Below are 23329 nucleotides of genomic sequence, written 5' to 3'. Positions count from 1 at the left end.
GGAGGCATTTTACCTCACTTTTGAGCTTGATGGGGATCACAGGGAGGAAAGCCCCCCCACCTTGACCCATCCTGTGCTTGGCTTGCAGACTAAGCAAGTCCTTGTTGCTCTCTGAAGACTCTGAGACTGGCGAGGGCATGAAGAAGAGGCACAAAGGGGCCCTCCCGGAGGAGGATGACGATGTGGAGAGCGGCAGTGGCAAGATGAAAGGGAGGAACCAGAGCTGGGAAGAACACGATGCTGCTCCCAGCTTCTCAAACGAGGTCAGTGCCCTCGTGGGGAATGAGGAGCCACAGGCCAAAAGCAGATCTTTCTCTCACATGGCCCGGTGTCGGCTTGCTTTGAACAACTCCTCCTGATCTTACAGCATCTGCTCTCAGTTCACGTGTGTTCAGCAGCTCCTCATGGGAGGGCTCTGTGCAGCAGAGGGGTGTTTGCAGAAGCTCGTCTTGGCTGATGGAGGTTGGGCCTTTCTGGTAATCAGTAGAGAGGCGAGCCCCTTCGAGCCAGCCAGGGCATTGCAGTGTTGTACTAACTCAGAATCCAGAGCAGTGGTTGTATTACTGCTCTGGCTGTTGAGGCAGAGGTGGGTGACTGACTTTTTGAGGCAAGAGAAGAACAGAGTGCAGTCTCTCTGTTTTAAATGCAGGGTTTTCCTTTGCTCCTATTGAAGCAATGAGATAATTACTGGAGCTTTAAGCTGCAGATGAAATCCAAAACACATACAGTCAAAGTACTGAATTACAGCTGCTGTTCTCTAGCTGTAACACATGTAAAGTAAACTTACTTTCTTTCAAAGCACAAGAAAATACAGAGAGAGAATGTAACAGCCCTGGCTGTAATGCAGTGGTGCTGATGCTCTTGCTGAGAGGTATCTGCCACCGTAGCTGGTTGCTTATATGAAAACCTGTATTTATTTGGCTGGAATTTGGGGTAAAGAAGATTTACAATCTCTGTGATTTAGGGAACAGCTTGTAAACCAAACTCAAACAAATCCTATAAAACAGAAAGTGTTGAGAAGAAAAGAACTCCAAGCTACGTTAATTTGTGAATATATTTATTTTGGAAGAAAACTCAGTCTTTCTGAGTTGTCTTTGACATTATGTATTACTTTATGAGGGTGAAGCTGCAGCATTTGCTACTTCTTTCTCCCTAGTGCCATGATGGGAGCAAGGATCTTCCTTTTGAGGCATTATTAATTGGCAGGCACAAGAGACTGAAATGAGGGTAGTGAAAAACCCTAGGGTCTGCCATGATACGTGCTTTGTATTCACCTGCGTCCCTTCCTTTCACCTTGACAGTTAAAGCTTAAGAAAAAGAAAGTACCATCGGATCAGGAACAGCTGGCCAGCAAGCTCGATAAGGCCCTGTCGCTCACCAAACAAGACAAACTCAAATCCCCCTTCAAGTTTGCTGACAGCTCTGGGGGGAAGCTGAAAGCTGGTGGAGGTGGCAGCAGGTACCTCTCTTCTCATGAGGCTCTGCCAAGTAAGGAGGAGAAGAAGAGCCTGGCCAAAAACCTGGGCCTGTCCTTGAAATCCACCAAGGAAGGTAAAAACAAAGTGTCTGCCAAAATGAAGAAGATGGAGGTGGGATTAAAAGTCAAAAATCAGCTGAAGGTTTCCCATTCACCAGCAATATCTGAAGTTAGCAGCTACTCCTATAGTAAGTAATCCCTCATTTATCTCTTGTTATGGTATAACCTGTTGCTTGGGCTTGTGGCAGGGGTTTCTGGCTACTTGGAAGTGGTCTTAGAGATGGGTCAGGTTTTGCTTGTGGTCGGGAGGTGACCTTCTCCTTGGCTAATCCATGCTGCTGCATCTTTGGGCTGAGTGTGAGATGTCCACCCAGCTTGCCCCCAGGTAGCAGACGTTGCTGTGTCCTTTCCTGGCTTGTCTTGTTCCAATTGGATCTGGGGAAAAACAGATCAAATCATGGCCTTGCTTTCAGTGTGAGTAGACACTCTCCATCTAGCTGCCAGATGAGTTCTCACTGCCTCTCCTCGGGAGGTGGCTAGCAGAGATAACTTGGTGAGTTGGTGAGGTTCAGCTGTGGAGGCAGGTAGGGAAGGCATAGTCTGCAGGGAGAAAACCAATGTCTGAAGGATCCTGCTGCCTTTCTGTGCTGTTGTGGCTTGATTCCTGGGTGGCTGTGTACAGCCTTCCCATTGGAATTAGTCTACTCTGTGCCATCCTGTGTACTGGTGCACTGAAAGTGCACCCAAGGCAAAGATTCCTGCAGACACCATTACAGAAGGAAAAGCCTGAATTGCAGATAGCATTAGGATGACATAGGACCAGCCATTGACAAGTCTTTAATGGCTCAGGCAGACAATGGGGCAGAGAAGCATGTGCAGGACTTGGAGTTTATGGTCTGAGGCTGGGTAGCTCACTTACATACTCATCTTGTCCTTTGCTTGCAGCTAATTAAGTCCCACGTTAAAGCTCTTACGGGGTATTCATATGCATAACAAATGTATGTGGCAGCAGTGCAAGACCAGTTTAGAAATTTCACTAATGGGGAACATGATGAGGTAGTGACTCCACACAAACAGATGTTTGGCGTGAAATCAGCCATTTACGTGGCAAAATAGGAGCCATTGTGTTCGTTGGACTTGAACACAGCCTTTGACTGGTTGTGCTTTACAAACCACCCCGTAGTGCTGCTCTTCAGCATGCTTCGGTCCCAGGAACAGACCCAGGCCTCCTCAGCTGGGAGCTCTGGAGCTGCTGGGGAGGTAAGCAGGGCAGAGGGGAGGCACAGCCCCTTGCTGGGAGATGCTTTCATAGTATTCTCACACTTGGTGCTGTGATTTCAAGATCAAAAACTCCATCCTGGACCCAAAGGGGAGCTGCTGTCCAATTCCCCTCCTTTCCAGCGAGTCTCCTGTTGTAGGACTGTGCCTGTGTCACTGCATGTATCTCAGAGCAGGAGGATTATTGTTACCGAGGAACCGACTGTGGAATGGCTCAGCTTTGATACGCGTCCTTTCAGCTGTGTGCCAAGTTCAAGGAAAGGGCCTCAGGCAGTCATTTGGTCACTCAAGCGTGGTGGATTTGGAGAGGCAGGTCGAGCATATGGCAGCACCTCCTGTGACTGGTGGGCTGCTCTTGTGGAGGAGGAGAGCGGGACCAGTGCCAGATGCTCGTGCCTCCTCCTGACCTCATGGTTCTCTAGCTGGAGTCCTGAAAACCTTGGGCATGTATCCAGAGGGTGAGCTGAGTATCCCATTCCCATCCATGCTCATGGAAGTGAGGTTCACCCCATCTTCTGTGCATTTGGGCTCTGGACCTCCTAAGCTTGCCACCCTTTGTTCCTTCCTCTCCACAACCTACACAATGGAGATGGGGAGCGATGTGCTACTGGGGGTGACAGTGGAGAGCACCTGCTGCTGCCTACATGCTGGGAAGGTCCATGTCCATAGTGTTGTGGAGTCAGCGGTGCATTCGTGAGCTGGTGTGTGACACTTCAAACCTGCTTCTGTCACATCCAGGGGCACCGTGTATTTCTGCTGCACTCATCTGATGCTGCAGAGGGTGGTTGTGTAAAACTCACCGCCTGCAGCTTGGTAAAATGGGTTTGTGGAGCAAGGAGCCTGGTCACTGTTCTGTTTTGGTGTCCTCTGTACTGTTGAATGTTTGGGGTGGTGTGTTTGGAGTTGGACGTGTTGCCCCTTAGCAGCTGGGGTTGCTCTGGCTGTGTCAGAAACCGTTCAAGGGAGTCAGTTTGTGTAGAGATGGGATTTAAGTAGGAGCATAGAACATAACCACGGCTGGGGCTGATTCGGGTTGATTGGCCAGTCGTTGTCATCGCTGTGTTTTTGGTGGCTGTTGTCACGTTGGAAATGTCTGTCTCAGCTTTCTGTTCCTGAGCTGAAAACAGGTCTTGGATGCTGCCATAGGGCAGAAAGGCTTGCTGGGTCTAGACGGAGAGTGTTTATTTCTAACCAAAAGAAGGAGCTGTGTATTTCTGTGTTTACTCAGCTCCCAGCTGAGCCTGTGGCTTGTGGCGGAGGCCTGGCAGGAAGGACACGGCAAAAAGCCCCTTCACCCAGACACACACAAACACAACCCTCTGACCCCCCCTGAAACCCACCCGGACCCCGTTCCCTGAGGTAATGCTCTTCCCACCCGCTTTGACTGCAGATACGGACTCGGAGGAGGAGGAGGGATCCCTGAGGGACGAGTGGCCGGCGCAGCCCCCCTCCGTCCCCAAGCCGCGGCCGCCCGGCCTCTACAGCACAGCAGCCAGGAAGGGCGGCCGGGCGGCCGGCGGCCCCAAGGCGGCCCCGCGTGGTGTGGCGGCCGGGCGGCCGCTGAAGGCCAAGGCGGCGGCGGGCCGCAAGCAGCCCTTCTGCCTGCTGCTGCGGGAGGCCGAGGAGGGATCTTCCTTCAGCGACTCCTCGGAGGACTCGTTCGATCAAGGTTACTAGCTTATAGCAAACGCAGCCCTCCGCCATGGCTGCGTGGGGCGGGCGGGGGGCGAGCAGGGGCCCTCAGGCCGGGGTCAGCCATTTTGATGGTCGCAGCCAGGGCGGCCATCTTTGTTCTTGGCAGCGTAGCCTGCTGTATCAGCCCGACGGTTCTTTTTTATCCTTTTTGTACCTGTATCGTTGTGATATTATTACCGACTGGCTCTTTTAGAGCTTTTATATCCACTGGGTTTTAGAGTTCACCTCCTCCCTACTTTCCTGTTCCCTTTCTCCCTTCAGTTTTTCCCTCACTTTCTTCCTTGCTGCCACCACCACCATTATATTCTTTTTTTATTACTATTATTATTATTTTATTTCTTATTATTTTGGCATGGACCTTGAAGAGGCTTTGGAAGGAGTCTATTTTTTCTTTCCCTTTTTCAGTTGCGTTCCTTCACTTTTTTATTATTACCATTCTTTTTATTTCTTTTACTGCCGGGATACTGTTGTGTGGCCGTGTGACTTGATGTTTGTACTGCGATTTTGGTATACCAAGCTTTATTAAACATATCGAGTTCATTTTTAACTAAACCTGTGTACTTGTCTCTCTTGCTGTGTCTCTTAGCAGGCGATTAGGTTGCCGCTTCACTCCATCCTGCTCTGCATCCCTCTCCTGCTCCCACTCCCCATGAGTAGAACTGGAATTAACCTAGTCTGGGTACTCTCTATTATTCAAATATCCCTGCTAGCAATTGTCGCTCGCTGCCTTTGTCCAAATCAAGGCCTCTCTCCCACCCCCTCTCCTTTTATTTCGTTTTTATTTTGCTCATCCGTTTTCTGTTATGTTGTTTATTTTAATTTACAGCTGTTTTCTTGTGCTCTTAGGCTCTCAAGGCAGGCAGGTAAATCTCAAAGGCTCTCGGTCCTCATTGCTGCTGTGCGTAAGGTCCCCTTTTTTTGACAGACTGACATATTTTTCTTTGCAGAATATACTCAGCAAGTTTTTATGCCTCTTTTGGGTGGTGATGTTTTTTCTGATGCCCGCACGTTAATCCGTAGTGCTCAAGGATGTGGTAATTACTGCATTAAATTTGACTGCAGTTTCCCTCCCCCCCCCTCACCCCAATTTTTTTTTTTGCCTTCCAGCTTCTTTTTGTCAGCCCGTCATTAGTACTTCAGTGGGAAAAGAGATTACTTGAGACTTTTCCTCCAGAGACACAAGGGGTTTCTGTTTTAGAGCGCACTCATTAAATAATAATCATGGGGAAAGGTCATTTTAATGAGCCCTCAGCTCCCAAAAGAAAGTAGCTCGTCTGGGCTGAATGCTAAGCAAGAGCATCCCTGGTTGTTATCGTCTATGTTACAGAGCAGAGCTGCATGCAGCACAGCAAAAGCCTTTTAGCGTCTCACACTGCTCAGACAGTTGTTAATTGAAAATGGGGCTGGGTAGTTTTGCTTTGGTTTTGTTATTCTTAGTTTTTGATCTTAATCTCCTCCACACACCTGTTTTTTCTTCCCTCCAAACCCATCCTCCAAAGAAAGGCAATTTGAGCTAAAAAAAACCAAACCAAACAACCCCAACATATATTTCAAACAGCAGAAAGATACGGAATGCTGATGTAGTTTGATGTGACTCTGGGCTGGACCCACCAGCGCATCTAAAAGAAAACTAAAAAGAAGTCTGGTTCAAAGAGATCAGATTTACTCCTCAGAGAACCCAAACTGTTGTGGGGCAGTGGATGTCGTGTAAGAGCTTGCCATATCTCCATGAAGAGTCTGCGTTACTTCCCTTCAGCTTGACATCTCTGTTTCTTTTTGCATCTTTTTCTTTGTTTTCTTTTGCTGCTGTTGGAAATTTTGAGGCTATCGGTCCCTTTTTGATGTGAAGTTCTTGAGTTTTTGGGGCTTTGCTTTTTGGATGGCAGATGGGTAACTTGGCCCTAGATTAGCTTTGTTAATTTCTTTTTTTCAAGTAACCTTTTTTCAAACACGGCTATCCCGGTTTTATGGGATAAAGTCTGGGGAACGGAGGGGGAAACGGGAGGAGGTTGGGAAGTCAAATGGGGAAAGGCATTGTAAATAAATCCCTCAGAGGTGTCATTTAATGGTGGGGAAACCAAAAGATGCAAAACCTCCGGGGGTGGGAGGTGTGGGCACAGGGGGGCGGTTGGGAGGGATTGCTGCTTACAGTTCTGTTTGTTCCTCAAAACGGTTTTTGATTTTATTATTATTATTTTTGTTTAGTTCTTTGTCAGAAACATTTCTTGAAGGGATATTTGGGTAATAGGGTTTCTAATGGCTTTCCCTGATACTAAACCGATTAATAACCTCAGCTTTTCTAGAAGTGCTCGCTTTCTCCTTGCAGCTGCTTGGCCAACCCTTTCACCCCTGCCCCTATCCATGATGCTTTGAATGTCTGTGTCGGTCTCTTGCATTTGCTCTCACGCTGCACTAAAGAAGCAAAGTGGTTGGCTGGTTGTAGGGCAGACACTTCTCAGCGAGGGTCACTAACCATGAACCTGAACCTTGACCATTGTTATGTAGGTAGGCAAAATAATTTTCTTTATGTCATCTGTCAGCCTCAGATGTTTCGATGTTACCTCCGTGAATAATGACACGTAGATCTTTGCATTCTCTTGGTTTCTTTTTGTTAGAATTTTCAAGATGATCGCTGTCCACTTTTCACTTTCCTCTGTCCATGTAGAGTCTCGCATGGAAGATTTGCTTGAGTGTCTGTGTTTGAGGACTCCAGAAATGCTTTCCTGTTTGCTGTTTGATTTACACATGGAGAACACCTTATCCGAGCAAAAAGGAATAGATTTAGGATAGATCCAAGATGAGAAGGCACAGAATTGCCTGCAAAGGCTCGGTGCAGCTGAAAGATTTCCTGGGCCACGATACAGACTGTTTGCTGCTGGGGTGGTGGGTGTCACAGCCCTGACACTGTGTTCCTCAGATGCAGGACTAGCTGCAGGAGAACTTGTTTTGTCTGCCTTGAGATAGTTGTAGGGACACACAGATTTCTTGCTGACCAGCACTGCTGTTAACGATAATGAGCAAAGCCTCATCCAGTGACCTTGGATAGGAAGCTGCTGGGAGAGGCTGACGCTATAGGGGGACCATAGAGGGGATGCCGTGAAGCTCCCATGGCCAAAGACCCATGTTTTTCTTCTCAATGGACTGTTTCCCTGGGGAGATGAATGCCTTCTTCCCCTCTCCCCCTAACTTAGAGGATGATTTTGCCCCTTTGAAAGAGATGATAGAATGTTTTTCTGCCCTTTTTTTCCAAGCACTGTGGATAACCATTTCCCTGTGCAAGCAATCTCGTGCAGTCATTGTAATATTTGAGCAGTTCTTAATAAGCACTTCTGGAGTCAACAGCGCAGCACACGTGGAGGAAAAAACTCTACAAAAGATGAGAATTGGTTTGTTTGGCATTAAAAATAAAAGTATAAATGAAGGACAATCTTAAATTGGAGATTTGGAAATAGGCAACCTCCAGAGTTCGGACCGATCACACAAATCAGATGTCAATGACCCAGGAGCTGTCTAAAGTCTGCCTGTACTTAGCCTGCTTTGTATGCTGTGGGCCTGCTTGGTGTTATGAAAAGATCATGCTATTTTTGTTTACAATGTGAAATGACTCTTCTAAGTGTCTGTTTTTATCCCCCCCCCTTCCGAAACCTTTCCTTCCCCATCCCTTCCTCAGTCTGTTACATCAGTCTCTACAAACCAAACTGCTTACCTGATCTCCGTTCATCCTCATTTATTCCTCTCCTACAGTAAAAATGCCATAAAAAAGAAAAAAAAAAAAAAAGCAGTGAGAAAGTTCAGTATCTTCAATTGATTTTGGTTCTGAATTTAATGCAGGTGAACATCTTGGGGGGGGGGGAAAAAGGAAACCTTTGACTTGAGCTTATCTGGCTTTACCAGCATCTCAGTATGACTTGTTGTTTGTTTTGGCTGCAGGATTGTATGCGTACGTGTGATTGGGTGTGTGGGTGTGTACACACATATACACGCTCTTCATGATGGCAGGAATGTTTCACTTGATGTGTTTTCTCCTCACCCTTGCTGGGTGTTTACAGAATTACAACCGGAAGAGAAGGGGAGGGGGTAGAAAGAAGAATAGGATATTTCAGTATGTTTTTTTGTCCCTCTGTTCATTCTTGGCAGGTGAAAAGATGAAGGCTTTGCTTGTGCAAAAGCATCTGTGCGTGCTTGGTTTTAAACCCATGGATAGGTTGGCTACAGCAGGAGTGGGACTCAGCCATGGCAGTGAGCTGCAGAGAACCAGCAGGAATATTTTTGCCACCAGGACTATGAATGTGGGGACTCGGTTTCGAAGTGGGTTTGGAGGGAAGCCCCAGCTGTGCTGTTCTGGTTTCATTCTGTCGTTTTTCAGGAGGAAGAGGAGCAGAGTGAGCAAGAGCTGTCCTTGTGGTGGGGAGGGATAGAGCTGTGAGTGAAGGCTGTCAGTGTACCCTAATGTGGGCTCCAGGCTGCGAGTTGAATCTCCTGCAGGTAGAAATAGAAGTGTTTTGCTAATAATGCTGACAAGAGACTGGCTCTGGTGGCCTTTCCATAGCGTGACACCGTATATTTGGAGGAGGTTAGAATAACTGCTGGGTGCGTTATTGCATCGTATGTTTTCTGTGGTGTGAGTAATGGCTGCTTTCAGCCTGCCTTTTAAATCTGCTTCACCTCGGTGCTTTTGAAATACAGGAGCTGCTCGGTGCCCTTGTGCCCTTGTGGTTGCAGAGCCCACGTTGGCTGGGATGGAAGAGGAGTCTTCTTTCTTTACTGCTCAGCTTACCTGGCTCTCTGGCACTAGCAGGAAGGGCTGCATGGGCTGATGTGTCTGATCTTACAGAGAAGTACTGAATTCAGAGCCCAGTTGGATGCATGGATGGAGTCTCAAGTAAGGGGCACTTGTTGGAGTAAGGCGTCCCACTTTGGAGAGCTGATAGAGGAACTCAGGCACTGTTCTGCTCCTTGTGGGCAGGTGGCTTCTGCATCTCAGAATAACAGAGTTCACCTGGATGTGTTTAATTCTTGGCAAAATGTGGTAGAAAAGCAACTCTTATGCCTCTTCTTGTGTTAGGGGAAGGAACCTGACCCTAATTTGTCGTGGATTGGGGTGTTTTTTTGCATGTGGTTTTTGTGCAAGGAGTGAACAGGGCTGTGAGTGTCTTGGTATTCACTGCAAGTTTGTTGGGTTAGCAGCAATTCTCTATCAAAAGGATCATTTGAGCCCCTGAGGTGTGGAAGGGCTTTCTGTGCAGCCAGCAGTTAGTATTCTGCAGCCATCTGATGGATGCTGTTTAAGAAGACGAAAGTGCGACCTGTTACTTCATTGGATAAAACACAATGATGAGAGCCCTGCTTTCTGATATCCTGCTATTTCTGAAGTCAGGAAAAACAACCCAAAGTGGAAAAATAACTCTTGTGTTACTGCATTTTTTTTTAACAACCAAGTGTCAAGAACATTTTTATCTATCCCTGAGGGCACCAGTGCAAAGAAAAGGATTTTCATCTTCGTTGCAGCTGATGTTGAAGGGATCTGGTTTCCTATTTGGGCAGCTGGCAGGGCTGGTGGGCAGCAGAGGCTGTGGGAGCAGAGCAGGGCTCCTGCTAGTGGTGGGAATCTCTCAGCAGCCTCAGGGATCTTATTTAAGCCTTTGTGTTTCCCAGACCTACTTTTTGCAGTTAGAAAGACCACAAACATATATATACAGACATATATATACATGTGTATGTGCTTGTGTGTGTGTGTGTTTGTGTGTGGTGTTTGTGCAGTGACTCCCACCAGCACTAACTGTGGATGAGATGGATTTAAAACTCATTGCCTTTGGGCTGATGGGCAGACCCTTGGGATGTGCTGTTGGGAAGGGAGCAATACCCCTCTCAGAGCATCTGCCCCATGTGCCTGCTGTGCACACAACGTAAAGGATAACCCCAGCCCGGTGCTCTGTGCCAGCCCAGGCTGATTTCTTGGCCATAGTTCCACATGGGGCTGTGGGCAGCTCTCTGCTTTTCCTGAGCTGTAGAGAGGGAAGCAAAAGGCACAGAGAGTTTTGAGGCAGAGCGTTTCAACACTCTCGTTGCCATCTCCAGTGCTAACTGCTGAAGCCCGCTCCCTGTAAATGCCATTTTCGCTCTTTGTGTCCTTTCATCTGCAGATACGATTTTCCTCTTTCTGCATTCCAAATCCATCACTTTCAAATTATTATTTCCCTCCCTCCCCCTCTTGGCACTTTTGCCTCCTGTCCCTTCTCCTCTCCATGTCCTCCTTGCCTCCTGCCGCGATGCAGGCTGATCTCTGGTATTCCCCTTCCATCCTGAGCTCTGGTTCTGATTACACTAATGGATTTTGTTACGGAGGAAGGAGTGGTGGGTGGGAGGGGAATCCCACAGCTTCAGGGTTGGGATTTTCGAAGAAGTTAAGCTTTTAATTCCTCCTGAAAGCTGCAGGGAAGGGGTGCGTGGCTTCCTTTTTGACACCTTGCTTTTCCCTTCCCTGCCTTGGATGAGTCCTTTACCATACCTTGTGTTGCCGTGTCCCCTATGGGTGGTGGTAGGCAGGGTGATGCCAGCTGTATGGCCACAAAGATGTGTGTGTCTGTGGCCAGCACCTTCTGGCTTAGCTCAGGGGTGGCTCAGTGCTGCTTTGGGGAGCTCAGAGCAGAGCTGTTGATTCAGGGTGGGGATGTGGCTGATGCACAGCTCTGCAAGATTTATAACAGGCCTCTTCTTTTCTGCGTGCTAGATTCCAGCTCAGAGGAAGAAGAGGAGGAGGACGAAGAAGAGGAGGAAGAGGTGGAGGACTATGGGACAGACAGCACCGACAGGCTTTCATCACCTGCTCTTGATGAGAGTGGCCTGGGCCTGCTAGCGAGGTTTGCTGCCAGCGCAATGCCCAGCCCCATCGTTCCCCCTCCGCTTTCCATCATCCAGCTGGAGGCCAAGCAGAAGGCGAAGAAGAAGGAGGAGCGACAGAGCCTGATGGGTGAGTCGTGTGCTCAGGGTTTGTGCCAGGGGAGAAGGTGGAAGGTTCAGGATCAGCTGTGCTGCAGGAAAGCAGATTCTTATCCGGACATGTCCTTGCTTTTGGCTACTTAATACTGAAGGCGGGTTCACTGTCTGGCAGGAAAAGAAGAAGCAGTCATGAGAATGGCAGTTGTAGCAGCTGCAGCTGTGGCTTCCCTAGGGGCAGTTGCCTGCGGCTTCCTCAGAGTTTCCTCTTTTCCTGCCTGGCAAACCCTTAACAGTCACGCTAACAGTGGGATGAGGTGTCCCCTTGGACAGAGTGCTGCTGCATTTGGGGGAAGGAAGCACGTGCTAAATGCAGCTGATTTTCAGCGCCCAAGAAAAGCAGAGACATCAAAACAGAAGAAAACTTGATTCTTAAGAATTCTTAACTCTTAAATTTGGTCATCCCATCCATGTCCCCATAGAAACTGGACAGAAGGACTCAAAGCAGGAGTTCCTTTGCTCATCTGTTTGCTGTGCCAGGCTCTGTGCCTCTGTCCCTGTCTCTCAGTTTCAGTGTTAGAAGGAACTGGAGTTTTATTTCATCTCCTTCCCATGCCCTGCTGCACAAATGCCCCTGGGTGACATCGTTCCCAGTCAGACAGATCTATATGGGCTCCATTTATAAATTCTCTATTAATATTTATTAAGTGATAATGGAATTTATAGCATGCCTCAGAATGGAAAATGATGTCTTCTTTGGGAGCCCAGCTTGTTTTAGCACCATTTCCATGCTATATTAGGCTTTTGCCAACTTGTTCCAACAGCCTCGCTTAAGAATTTATCGCCTTGTAACCTGCCCTCCTTGAAACTGGAAACATCTAGAAATTGTCTCAGGCAGCAGTGACGGAGGAGAACGGGTGCTGTAATTTCCAAAGGGCTTTTCATCTTGAGCATTGCCAGCTTTGATTTTGACAGCCTGGCTCTTTTCATGCTGGGGCTGTCTCAGGGGAGACTGTTTGGGTAGAAGAGGTGAGCTGCTTCCTGCAGGCTGCATTTAACCCAGGAAAGTGAGCATATTTAAAAGAGAAGGACTGAAATAAGATGCCGTCTCTCTATGCCTATGCCTTGCACATTTTCTTCTACCCATGCTGTTTAGTTGTGGAATTCCTTTCTTAAGGCTCTCCTGCACATGCTAGTTATCTTATGGAGCTGCTCACTATTGGCTTTTAGAATAACTTCTGTCAGCCTCAGACAGTGTCACACCAACAGTTGGGTGCTGCCTCAGTTTCCCTTCTGTCCCTGTAGCTGTATGATATTACTCTCCTTTATCAGGTTTGGAAGAGGGGAAACACTGTAGGTGGTCAACATCTTGGTGTTACTGCAGTATTTTGGGATGCTGGGTACTGCTGTGCTGAGCAGTGGCCAGTGTGAGGGGATTTCCATCTGCCACAGACAAAAGATCCTTTACCTGTTTTGACTTCATGGCAGTTATTTGAGCCAGTAAATATCTCTGTGGTGTCTATTGGCCAACAGGAGAAAAATAAGCTTGAAAAAGGTAGGGCTGGAGAGAAGCCCTCCCAGGAAGGTAGGAAAGTTCAGTATGTGGGGTTTGTACTTTCCTTAAAGTGAGCAGCTTCTTTTTGTGGAGGGCTAGAGAATGTTTTAAGGGTGCTAGGGTTTGTAAGTGGGATACAAGAGCGCTGTTGAACAGGCTTGACATCTCCTGTGGAGTCCAAAAGCTTCTAGCCATGTTTGGCTCCTCTCGTGCTCAGCCAGAGCATTGACTGATGATTGAATCTTTTGCATCTAGGGACGGAGTTTGAATACACTGACTCAGAGAGTGAGATCAAGATCAGGAAGAAGTCACCCTCGGGATTGCTGCGGGGGAAGAAGGGGTCTCTGGAAACAAGCAGCATCCCATCAAGCCAGACCCCAAGCAGCCTTGAGCCTGGGTCTGGAAGTGCTGACAAAGCCAAGCTTGGGTCTGAGAAAGGCCGCAAGCTGAAGAAGTTCAAGTCCCCCAAGGACTTGAGCTTTGAGTTTGGGCTGGAGGCCAGCGATGACGACCTGTGGAACCGGCGCCGGAGTGAGCGGATCTTCCTCCATGATGCCACCACATCCTCAGCCATGCTGACCCCCACGGCACCTGCCAGCTCCACTCCTGTCTCCAAGCCTGGGCGCTGTGGAAAGGGGGCTCCCATGAGTCCCAAAAAGGAGGGCAGCAAGGGGAAGGACAGGAAGGAGCTAAGCAAGGTGGGGAACATGTTCGCAGCATTGATGTGGGATGCTTGGGAGCTCAGGATGAAGGGAGGGAGGGTGATGGGCTCCACTAGACAAGTGAAGGGTTGAGTACACATTCTGTTTGGCTGCCCATGTCCCCCTTGACATCTTCACGGTGCCTTTGAAGGGCCTTTCTTGGCTGGTAGTGGCAGTGATCTTCTCCTGGTTGCTGACTCTTCCTCTTGGCTGAAAGCTCAACTGCTTTTGGCTCCAGTTCATATAATGATGGATCAGTGATAGTGGGAAAAGTTAGACAGGTTAGTTGTGGCATGAAGCCAGCTGGGATCTTCTTAGAGCTCTTTGAAGGAAGGGCTGATGGGCAGGAATTGCTCTCTGGGGTAATGAGAAACTCTTACTGAAATCTGTGAAGCTTGAATGCAAAGCTGGGAGACATAGAATGTCAGTGAATTGCTGGCTGACTGTGAATGGCCTGCTTTGCTCTACCCGTCTTCTCTATAAGCCTGGTTCTTCACTGATGGTGTTTACTTTTATTTTTGGCAGCGGAAAAAGGGTAAAGAAGCACCCTGCTGCTCCTCTTCCTCGTCCATGTCTCCTCCTGGCATCCCTAGCTCCCCATCTGATGTTCGGGTCAGCCTGGCCAATGCCCTGGGCTCCACCAAGAAGAGCAAAGCCAAGGTGAAAGCCAAGGAGGTTAAAAAGGAGGTGAGTTACTGGTTCTGAACTGCATGAGCTGGAAGGTGGTCGGCAGAGCCCTGCTTTTTCCTTGGACTGCTGCAGTACGAGGCAGGGAAGACACTGAATGCAAGCTCTGTTGGTGCACGACATTTGAGAAGCCTAAATTCCCAGGAAGGCTAGCAGGTAGAACAATGCCTGCTGCTACCATCTAGTGTTCAGTTGGGTTCATGCCCCAAATTAATGAGCAGACAGAATTTCTCTAAGGCATAGAGATGGGGGTGGAGGGAGAGCCTTGGGAAAAAGCAAAGTCCGGGGAGATGGTGATGGAGTTGTGCTCAGCGCTGGGTGAGCCAGGCCACCATTGCTTTCTGCTCACTGCAGCCTATCGTAACACACAGTACTGCATCTTCTCACATGATTTCTGAGTGTAACGCTTATGGTCTGTGTGTAACAGAAAGAAATGAATTGTGAGGCTTTGAGACAAAATAGGAATGGCGTCTGCTGCGTGTTTAGTGAAGACAGGCTCTTTGCAGAGGGGTGGTGAGCACAGAGCAGTGCTACAGCTGTCTGCTCTTTGGCACCTCTCCCAGCCTGCAGGAGTGAGATGTGGCAAGGGTATGTGAAATGGCTTTTGCTCAGCTGTCAGTGATGCTTGGCAGAAAACCCAGTGAAACAAAGATTTTTTTTTTTTTTAGTCAAAAAACAATTTTGGGTCTATCTGTTTGTCTCTCTGTGTGTTTTAATGTCATTGAGGATGGAGACAAGTTTGTCCCAATATCCTCAGGTTGGTTGTTGCTGGGGGAAGGTGAGATGGGATCAGAGTGTTGCTGGTTGGCATCCAGCTGACATGCTGCTTGCTCTCCTGCAGAACCGAGGGAAAGGAGGAGCTGTCAGCAAGCTCATGGAGAGCATGGCAGCGGAGGAGGATTTTGAACCCAACCAAGATAGCAGCTTCTCGGAGGATGAGAACATCCCACTGAGCATGCTTGTCGAGCGGCCACCCACACCAGGTGAGGGCAGGGGGGCTGGGAGGGCTAATTGTACAAGTAGCAGAGCTGGATCAGTTTCCCAGGGCTGCTTGGGGGAGAGCTATGCTGCTCTCATACATTCCTTATCCAAAGCCATGAATCCTTCCTTGAGGTAGAGAAAACACTTTTACAGTCAATTTAGCTTGCCAGGTACAAGCCTCTTCAGAGCTGCCAACTCTGTTTGACATCTAGATGAAGCCCAGACTCTGAGCTGCCCTGTTTTCATTTGCTGACATATTGTTATTACCAGGAAGGGTACATTTCTGTGAAGGGCTTGCTGGTCCTTTCCTAGGGGAGGGTCGTGCTGAGGGAATGAGATTTCCCTCTCCCTTAGCGGTTGCTTTTTCCTCTGTGGTGTTCTCTAATCCCTACCTTGCTTCAACACCTCACAGCTCCCCGCTCCTGCATAATTGACAAGGATGAGCTGAAGGATGGCCTGCGTGTCCTCATCCCCATGGATGACAAGCTGCTGTATGCTGGACATGTCAAGACCGTGCATTCACCTGACATGTGAGTTGTGGGGCTGCTGTATCTGCCTGGGTTCTGCTGATGAAAGGGGAGGTAGCTGATGCAGGGATAGATTTTGGTGCAGAGATGTCTGAAGAGCAACTGACAGAGTCTGGCAGGGAGGGATGGAGAGTTCATTCTGTTTTGTGAGTGCTCAGGAAAATCTAATTACTTTTCATTAAATCTTCACAACTGTCTGGTGGCAGGGCTCAGGGAGGTGTTATCTGATCCAGGTGATCTCTTCCACGTGCTGTGTCTAATTGGGTCCTTTATGTTCCAGATACCGTGTGGTGGTAGAAGGCGAGAGGGGAAACAGACCCCATATCTACTGCCTGGAGCAGCTCTTGCAGGAAGCGGTATGTGAGGCCACTTGGTGCCTGTTCTTGGTGCCTGGGCCTGTTCTGGGGTGGAAGTGGCTAACTGTATTGGGCTGCAGGAGTGCCCTTTTTCTGCCCACATAGACACTCTGGGCAGAGCTCCCACTGGTGTGGAGGTCCCCACTAACAGGAATAGTCCTTCATACTGTCATGTGTGCAGGCAGGAGGCCGTCTCCCAGCGGGGGAACTGTCTCTTGTCTTCTTCAGATCTGGTTTGCTACATGCTGAATGTGATGGGATGATCTGTGCTGGTGCCAAGAGTATCAGTAATCGCTTGCCTTTTGCCCTGAGCAGATCATTGATGTGAAGCCACCTTCAGTGCGATTCCTGCCTGAGGGCACAAGGATTGCAGCCTACTGGAGCCAGCAGTACCGCTGCCTCTACCCAGGGACGGTTGTCCGAGGTAAGGCTGCCCAGCTGCTGTGAGCCAGGGATGTCTCTGTCCTGAATGTCCTGACGGTTGTCAGGCTTGTCTGGAATAGTCCTGAGGTCTGCTGTGAGTGTCAGCGGTTGGCTCATTCTTCCAGGTCATGCCCAACTTGATTGGGATGCTGACTTGGTAGCATCTTATGATCCAGGAGCCATGGGGTAGGAAGGGGTCTGAGTAATTCAGGAGCTTAAAATACTGAGGAAACCTGACACATTTCAGAAAGGCAGAATTATCTCCAGTCGAGGTACCAATTATTGCAGAGGTTGTGGAGGATTTGTATCACTCTGCCATTCACAGCTATGCTTCTGACACTTCCTGATGTCTCCCCCATCTGGCCTGATAGAAAGGCCAATGAAGAAGCCTGGACAATTGTGCCATGACTGGTCTTGTTTTTAGGTTCTTGGTCATGCTTTGTATGTATAAAGGAAGGATTACTTACCAGATACATGGAATGTTGATGTTGTTACAGGAACTCTGCTGTTTGCTGAGAGTAGTTGAAAAATGCAGGTCATAAAAGATACTGCAGTGAAAAAAAAAAACCTTCAGGAAGAGAAGGGAAACAGGGAGGTGATGAGGGATGTCACACTGCAGTAGTTTTTCTCTGTGCTTTTGACAGACAGATTCTGCACTAGGTGGGATGGTTTAGTATTATGAGGGATTTTTCATTGTGGTCTAAATCTTCTGTGCTCTCCCTGGACACAACCATATAGGAAAGGTGGGAAATGGGATGTTTTGGAGTTAGTGTAGGATCTGTGCCTCCCTCTGAGTCTCCACTTTCTTAGCAAGTGTTTTGTGCTCTTGAGTTTGTCTGTTACAGCTTCTTTTTCTCTTGCAACCCACAGGAACCCTGGATCTGGAGGAAGATGGCGATCTCATCACAGTAGAGTTTGATGATGGGGACACAGGACGCATCCCACTGTCTCACATTCGACTTCTCCCACCTGACTACAAGATCCAGTGTGAGTCTTTCTGCTCCGTTTCTTTCTTGACACTTCCCACTATGAAATGTAGGGAGTTTGGAACCACCTTCCTCAGTGATTTTAGGGCAAACTTTCAATCACGAAAGTTGCACCGTCAATTATGGATATGCAAACAGGGGGTGGAACATGACCCACTGGGAAAAAGGCCCGATCTCTATAGCAAAATTGGGAGGGACAGATTTCCCATGTCTTGTCTCTGTTGTGCATGTTGTTCTACTGCTTTTCAACATCTCTTTGATCTATTCCAGGTGCTGAGCCTTCTCCAGCCCTCTTGGTACCCAGCACCAAGCGCCGCAGTCGTAAATCCAGCAAAGATGCTGGAGAAGGAAAAGAAGGGGCTACGCTGGGGTCAGAAGAGCCTGCATCAAAGGGCAAAGGGCGAGGGAGAAAGCCAAGCATCAAGGCAAAAGCTGGTAGGTTGTCATCACTGCCAGGCCTGGAGTTGAGAGAGTCCTTGCATAGTGAGGACCTGTGTGCCTCTGCAGGGAGCCTTAAGCAGTCAGGAACAATTCAGAGACTAATTGGGACTGATGTCTGTGTGTGTCTGACGTACTAGTACCAGTCTCAGTGGGTAACTCCATGCCTGTGTTTTTCTTCCGCTTTGCAGAAGAGGCTTCCCAGCCTGAAGAGAAGGATCAGGCAGAGCCTTCACCTGGTGCTTCTTCAGTCCCTGAGAAGCCAGCCTGCCTGGGCAAATCAAGTGTGAAGGGGTCACGAAAATCTCAGCCACTGCCTGCTGGAGGGTCTCCTGTCCCCACAGAGGAAAAGCGGTCAAAAGCCAGTAAAATGAAGATCTCCACTAAGCTGCATAGCCCCCCACAACCCACTTACCAGCCTGCTGTGTTTGGCAGCATCCTCAGCACAGAGCCCTACAGTGACCTCCCAGGAACACTGGCAGCCTTTGGTTCCAGTGATGCTTCAGCATCGAAAGCCAAGGCCAAGAAAGGGAGGCCCACAGAAGAGGCACAGGAATTTGGCACCATGGTCAAGGCTCAGAGGAAACATGACAATGAAATCCTGATCAAGCTGGACCACGAGGGTGTGATGTCTCCAAAGACAAAGAAGATGAAGGAGGCGATGAGGATGCTGGAGGACTCAAGTCTGGCTGGTCGCAGAGATGGCAAAAGTCTCTTGGGGCTGGGCTATTCACCTGCAGTGGGTGCAGAGGGCAAGCAGAAATCCTCACGAGCCAAAGCAGCTGAAGGAGACCCTGCCAGCTTTGGGGGAAAGTTTGATGGCTCGGCAGAAAGCCTCACTGCCTCAAAGGACCAGGAAGACAAGGCAGCAGCACCAGCAGCTGTAGAGGAGTCTGAGAGCAACAGCAGCGACAGCAGCTCTGAGTCAGAGGGAGAAGAGGAGACTGAGAAAAACCGAGGGGAGGCTCAGGACAGCAGCTCAACCAGCTCAAGAGCATCCACTCCTCTCTCTTCCTCCAACTCCTCCTCCTCTTCCTCTTCTAGCAGCAGCTCCTCTTCCTCCTCCTCTTCCTCCTCTTCCTCTGCCTCATCGACCTCCTCATCATCGAGTTCCAGCTCCTCTTCCTCCTCCACTACAGATGAAGACTCCTCCTGTAGCTCTGATGATGAAGTAGCTGAGGCCCAGCCAAGTTCCTCAGTGCAGCAAACCCTTCCTCCCAAGCAAACCAAACAGACAGGGAAATCCCGGGCATCCTCCCACCCCCAGAGCCAGAAGCAGCCTGCACAGCAGCCGGCACAGCAGCCAGCAGCACAGCAGAGCGGCAACAAGAGCAGGCCCAAAAAGCGAGAGGGCATCCACCTGCCCACCACCAAGGAGCTGGCCAAGCGTCAGCGGCTGCCGTCAGTGGAGAACAGGCCTAAGATCGCTGCTTTCCTCCCGGCACGGCAGCTGTGGAAGTGGTTTGGGAAGCCCACGCAGGTAAGCAAAGTCATTCCCATTAGTCTGGGAAAGGGAGCCTTTCCCTTTGAGGCTGGCGATGCTCTACTGCTGTGATGCGTCTCCTGCTTAGGTAGCAAGGAGGTTGGGGTTGGCCTTCACTGTGTCATGGGGAGCTGTCCCACATGGCCTGTCTCTCTGTCCTGTTTCTTGTGGGAATGCAGTTGACCTGGTGGTTGAAGACCATCATGGGCTCCATCTTTGATTCTCCATTAGTGTGTAGAGCTGAGGCTGTGGAGTGTCCTGGCGAGGTGGTGATTGTGTCATTACCAGGCTGGGTCTGGCTCTGCCAGCAGAAAAGGGCAGGATGTAGGATGTGGGAAACCTGAGATGCTCACCTATGTAATCCTCTCTTGGCAGAGACGAGGAATGAAAGGGAAGGCCAGGAAGCTCTTCTACAAGGCCATTGTCCGGGGCAAGGAGATCATTCGCATTGGAGACTGTGCGGTTTTCCTCTCAGCTGGCCGCCCCAACCTGCCCTACATTGGCCGGATCCAGAGCATGTGGGAGTCATGGGGGAACAACATGGTGGTCCGAGTCAAATGGTTTTATCACCCAGAGGAAACTAACCCTGGGAAGAAACTCAACGAAGGCAAGGTAGGCTTCTCGCCTTTGCTGAGAAGGCTGCAAAGCTGCATGTCTGTGTTCATCCCCTGAGGACAAGGAGAAGTATGGACTGGCTCATTGCTAGAACCCTAATGGGGGCAAAACCATCATTTCATGCTGTGGCTGTAGACAAGCCTGATGTCCCTCGATCCAGGGAAGGGTGTTTGTTATTCCACTTGGAAATAGTCGTGTGTGTCAGTCCAGAAAGAGTTTATCAAGAGTTTGTATTGCCTTTGGGTGGGGCTGAGGTTATAAAGGCACTGTGGTGCACAGTGGATGATAACGTGGAAGATCCAATTAATTTGCTTTCTTATTTCTGTTTTCTCTTTTCCTTCTGGGCGTAGCGCTGGGATCAGAAATCAGGCAGGAGTCTGTCCACAGCTCTGCAGGCATCCAACCAGAGGAAGGACTTCATGGAGGTTGGTGCTGTGACTGCACAACTGATGCTGCTGGGGAAAAGCCTCTGACCTTCTATGGCTTTTACTTTTAGCTCAGTTGTTGAGACTGCAGTTTCCAGGACTTTGGATGGGTGTTATTTAGGAGGATGGGAATAGGTGCTGGGTGTTGGGAGGAGCAGTGCACTCAGCCAGCACTTCTGTCTTTGCATTGCATCCTTGAAATGGAGGTGATAAACTTCAGGCTTCTGTATTGCCCTGTTAGCACACTTTGCATCTGTGGTTCCCTTCTGTGGGAGCTTTGGTTTGGGTTTGGTGTAAAGGACTGATCACGTCCATGCTGCCCTTGGGATCAGCCCCCTGGTGTTCCTAGTACCCCTGCCTGGGGCTGGTTGGGGGTTTCTGCATGAGCACAAGCCCTGGATAGTCTGGTGGATGTTTTTCTTGTGTATTGCAGATGATGCTTCAGTTGCTGAGAGTTCTAATTACTCCTTTCTGTCTGCCTCTTCCCCTTCCTGTAATGCAGCGAGCTCTCTATCAGTCTTCTCACGTGGATGAAAACGATGTCCAGACCATCTCACACAAGTGTCTCGTTGTTGGTCTGGATCAGTATGAGCAGATGCTAAAGACTAAGAAATATCAAGACAGTGAGGACCTCTACTACCTTGCAGGGACCTATGAGCCCACTACGGGCATGATCTTCAACACTGACGGGGTCCCTGTCATCTGCTGACCGCCCAGGGAGCACGTGCCAGCCCTGGGAAAGGGACAGGACAAACCTGAGGACGTGCCTGTTCAGACGACATGATTGTTTCTTTCAAAGCTCATGACTTCCTTGTCACACTACAGACAGGAGAGTGCGAGAGACATGGGGAGGAAGGAGAGGGCTGAAGAAAGGGGTTGGGAAAGCGGTTACAGCAATCATGGAAGATGCCGTGGGTGGTAGCGGCGGTGTGTGAGCCTCGAGAATCTTCAGGAAGTGGCTTTAATTAAGGTGACACTTGACCAACTTCTCCCTTCCTCCTTTTGGTCCTGGAAAGCACATGGGTCTCATGATCATTTCACCAGCGGGACCCCCCCAGCAGGAGGGATCCCTTTTGTGTCATTTGCCCCCATCAGTCACTCAGAAGCTGCCGGTATGTGGAAGGACACCTGCTGACCTTCTGCGTACGCTCCTCTCCGTCCTTATATTCCCTGCTTGTTTCACATGACCCTTTAGGAAGGACAGGGTGAAAGAGAAAGGAGATGAGTCTCTCTCAGCGCCTCGTCTCGATCCTCCCGGCACCTTTTTGCGGTTCCCCTTCCCCGCCCAGCAGTGGAGCACAAAAGGGCAGCGCTGGCCCCGCCATGGAGATGGCAGGAGGTCCTCCAGGCTGGAGGTGCCAGGTGAGCCCCTGTTACACCTGCAGTGCTGCTTTCCCATTGCCCTAGATGGGCTGAGTCCCCCTTCCCACTCTCCTCTCCCAAAAAGGAGATAGAGGAGGAGATGCATGGTGAGAAAAGGGTGATGCTTGCCGAAGAGCTCCATGTGAGAGTGCAGAGAAGCAGGGAAGGAAACGACTGGGAGACGCTGCTTTGGTGCTTGGAGCAGAGGAGGCTGCAGGTCAGGGGGTGCCTCCCGTGGTGGAGTGGATTTTATCACTGCTCACTCAGCTTCACATCTCACGCCTGCATGGAGCAGTCAGCTGGCTGGAAGCCCTCCACCTCTCATTTGAAGGAGCAGGGACAGGATGTGAAGCCGCATTTCCACAGCTGGCCAGCAGCACAGCAAGGTGGGGGGGATGCCGGAGGAGAACAGAACGATGCAACATCCTTGCACTTAAACAAAAACTCCCAAGAGACGCACTGATCTTTGCAACTGTCGACTCGCACTGCAGCGCTGGGATGCGGAGCACAGCTCTGCTCGGCCGGGAGCAGCAGCCCAGGCTCTGGTGGGGAGAGCTTGGACAGCTTGCAAACTATCATCTACCCCAGTACTGCTCCGTACCAGACCCTGGGGGCCTGGGTGTCCCTGCACAGTCACCCCTCAACTTCAGATTGAACCACAATGGTGCTGCGCTGTCCCACCTCTGCCCCGGGCACCGCGGATAGTGACAGTTTGAACCTGTACAGTTTTAATGTACCAAAAGACTCTTTAGCCCTCCTGTATTATAAATCTTTAAATGGATTCAACTTTTTAATTATAAATATAAATATATATATATAAATATAAATATAAACTTTTTAAAACTGTGAGGGGAAAGAAAAAAAAAAAAGACAAAAAAGAAAAACCAAGTTATGAAATTCTAAAAAAAACAAAACAAAGAAAAAAAAAAACAGGAGAAAAAAGAACCATCACCCAACCCACCACTGAACTTCAACCCAAACCACAACCACCAAACCACCACCCAGCCCCAACCTAAACTACCACCCAACCCAAACCACCACCAAACCCAACCCATCACCCAACCCAACCCACCACTACCAAACCACCACTCAACCCTAAACCAAACCTCAATCCTCAACCCAAAACCCAGCCCTGACCCTAAACCCAACCTCAACCCAACACACCACCACCCAACCCCAACCACCATCCAACACCAACCCAACCCACCACCACCACTGAACCCCACCAAACCTTCACCCAATCCACCACCCAACCCAACCCACCACTACCAAACCACCACTCAACCCCAACCCAAACTACAACCATCAAACCACCACCCAGCCCTAAACCACCACCCAACCCCAACCCAACCCACCGCCACCAAACCACCACCCAGGCCCAACCTAAACCACCACCCAAACCCA

The 23329-nt window shown here is 49.5% G+C and overlaps 1 protein-coding gene across 6 annotated transcripts in view; it reads left to right on the top strand.

Moving 5' to 3' along the window:
• The window catches only part of TNRC18 (trinucleotide repeat containing 18), a 45712-nt gene extending 22918 nt beyond the window's left edge, over window positions 1-22794 (top strand). For 5 of the 6 annotated variants that reach the window (XM_015876742.2, XM_015876743.2, XM_015876739.2 and 2 more), the window contains 16 exons: window positions 89-263; window positions 1302-1665; window positions 4146-4424; window positions 11181-11420; window positions 13197-13639; window positions 14168-14329; window positions 15171-15312; window positions 15723-15840; window positions 16118-16193; window positions 16509-16617; window positions 17487-17603; window positions 17873-18037; window positions 18232-19520; window positions 19899-20135; window positions 20489-20563; window positions 21066-22794. In XM_015876742.2, coding sequence (XP_015732228.1) covers window positions 89-263; window positions 1302-1665; window positions 4146-4424; window positions 11181-11420; window positions 13197-13639; window positions 14168-14329; window positions 15171-15312; window positions 15723-15840; window positions 16118-16193; window positions 16509-16617; window positions 17487-17603; window positions 17873-18037; window positions 18232-19520; window positions 19899-20135; window positions 20489-20563; window positions 21066-21272 — 4198 coding nt within the window. In that variant the 3' untranslated portion in view covers window positions 21273-22794. The remainder of the gene's footprint in view (window positions 1-88; window positions 264-1301; window positions 1666-4145; window positions 4425-11180; window positions 11421-13196; window positions 13640-14167; window positions 14330-15170; window positions 15313-15722; window positions 15841-16117; window positions 16194-16508; window positions 16618-17486; window positions 17604-17872; window positions 18038-18231; window positions 19521-19898; window positions 20136-20488; window positions 20564-21065) is intronic. The other variant, XM_015876744.2, reaches the window with a different exon arrangement.
• The last annotated feature ends 535 nt before the right edge of the window (window positions 22795-23329 follow it).

This window comes from Coturnix japonica, chromosome 14 (assembly GCF_001577835.2).
Source record: "Coturnix japonica isolate 7356 chromosome 14, Coturnix japonica 2.1, whole genome shotgun sequence".
Lineage (NCBI taxonomy): Eukaryota > Metazoa > Chordata > Aves > Galliformes > Phasianidae > Coturnix > Coturnix japonica.
This window is presented reverse-complemented; position numbering and strand designations above follow the sequence as displayed.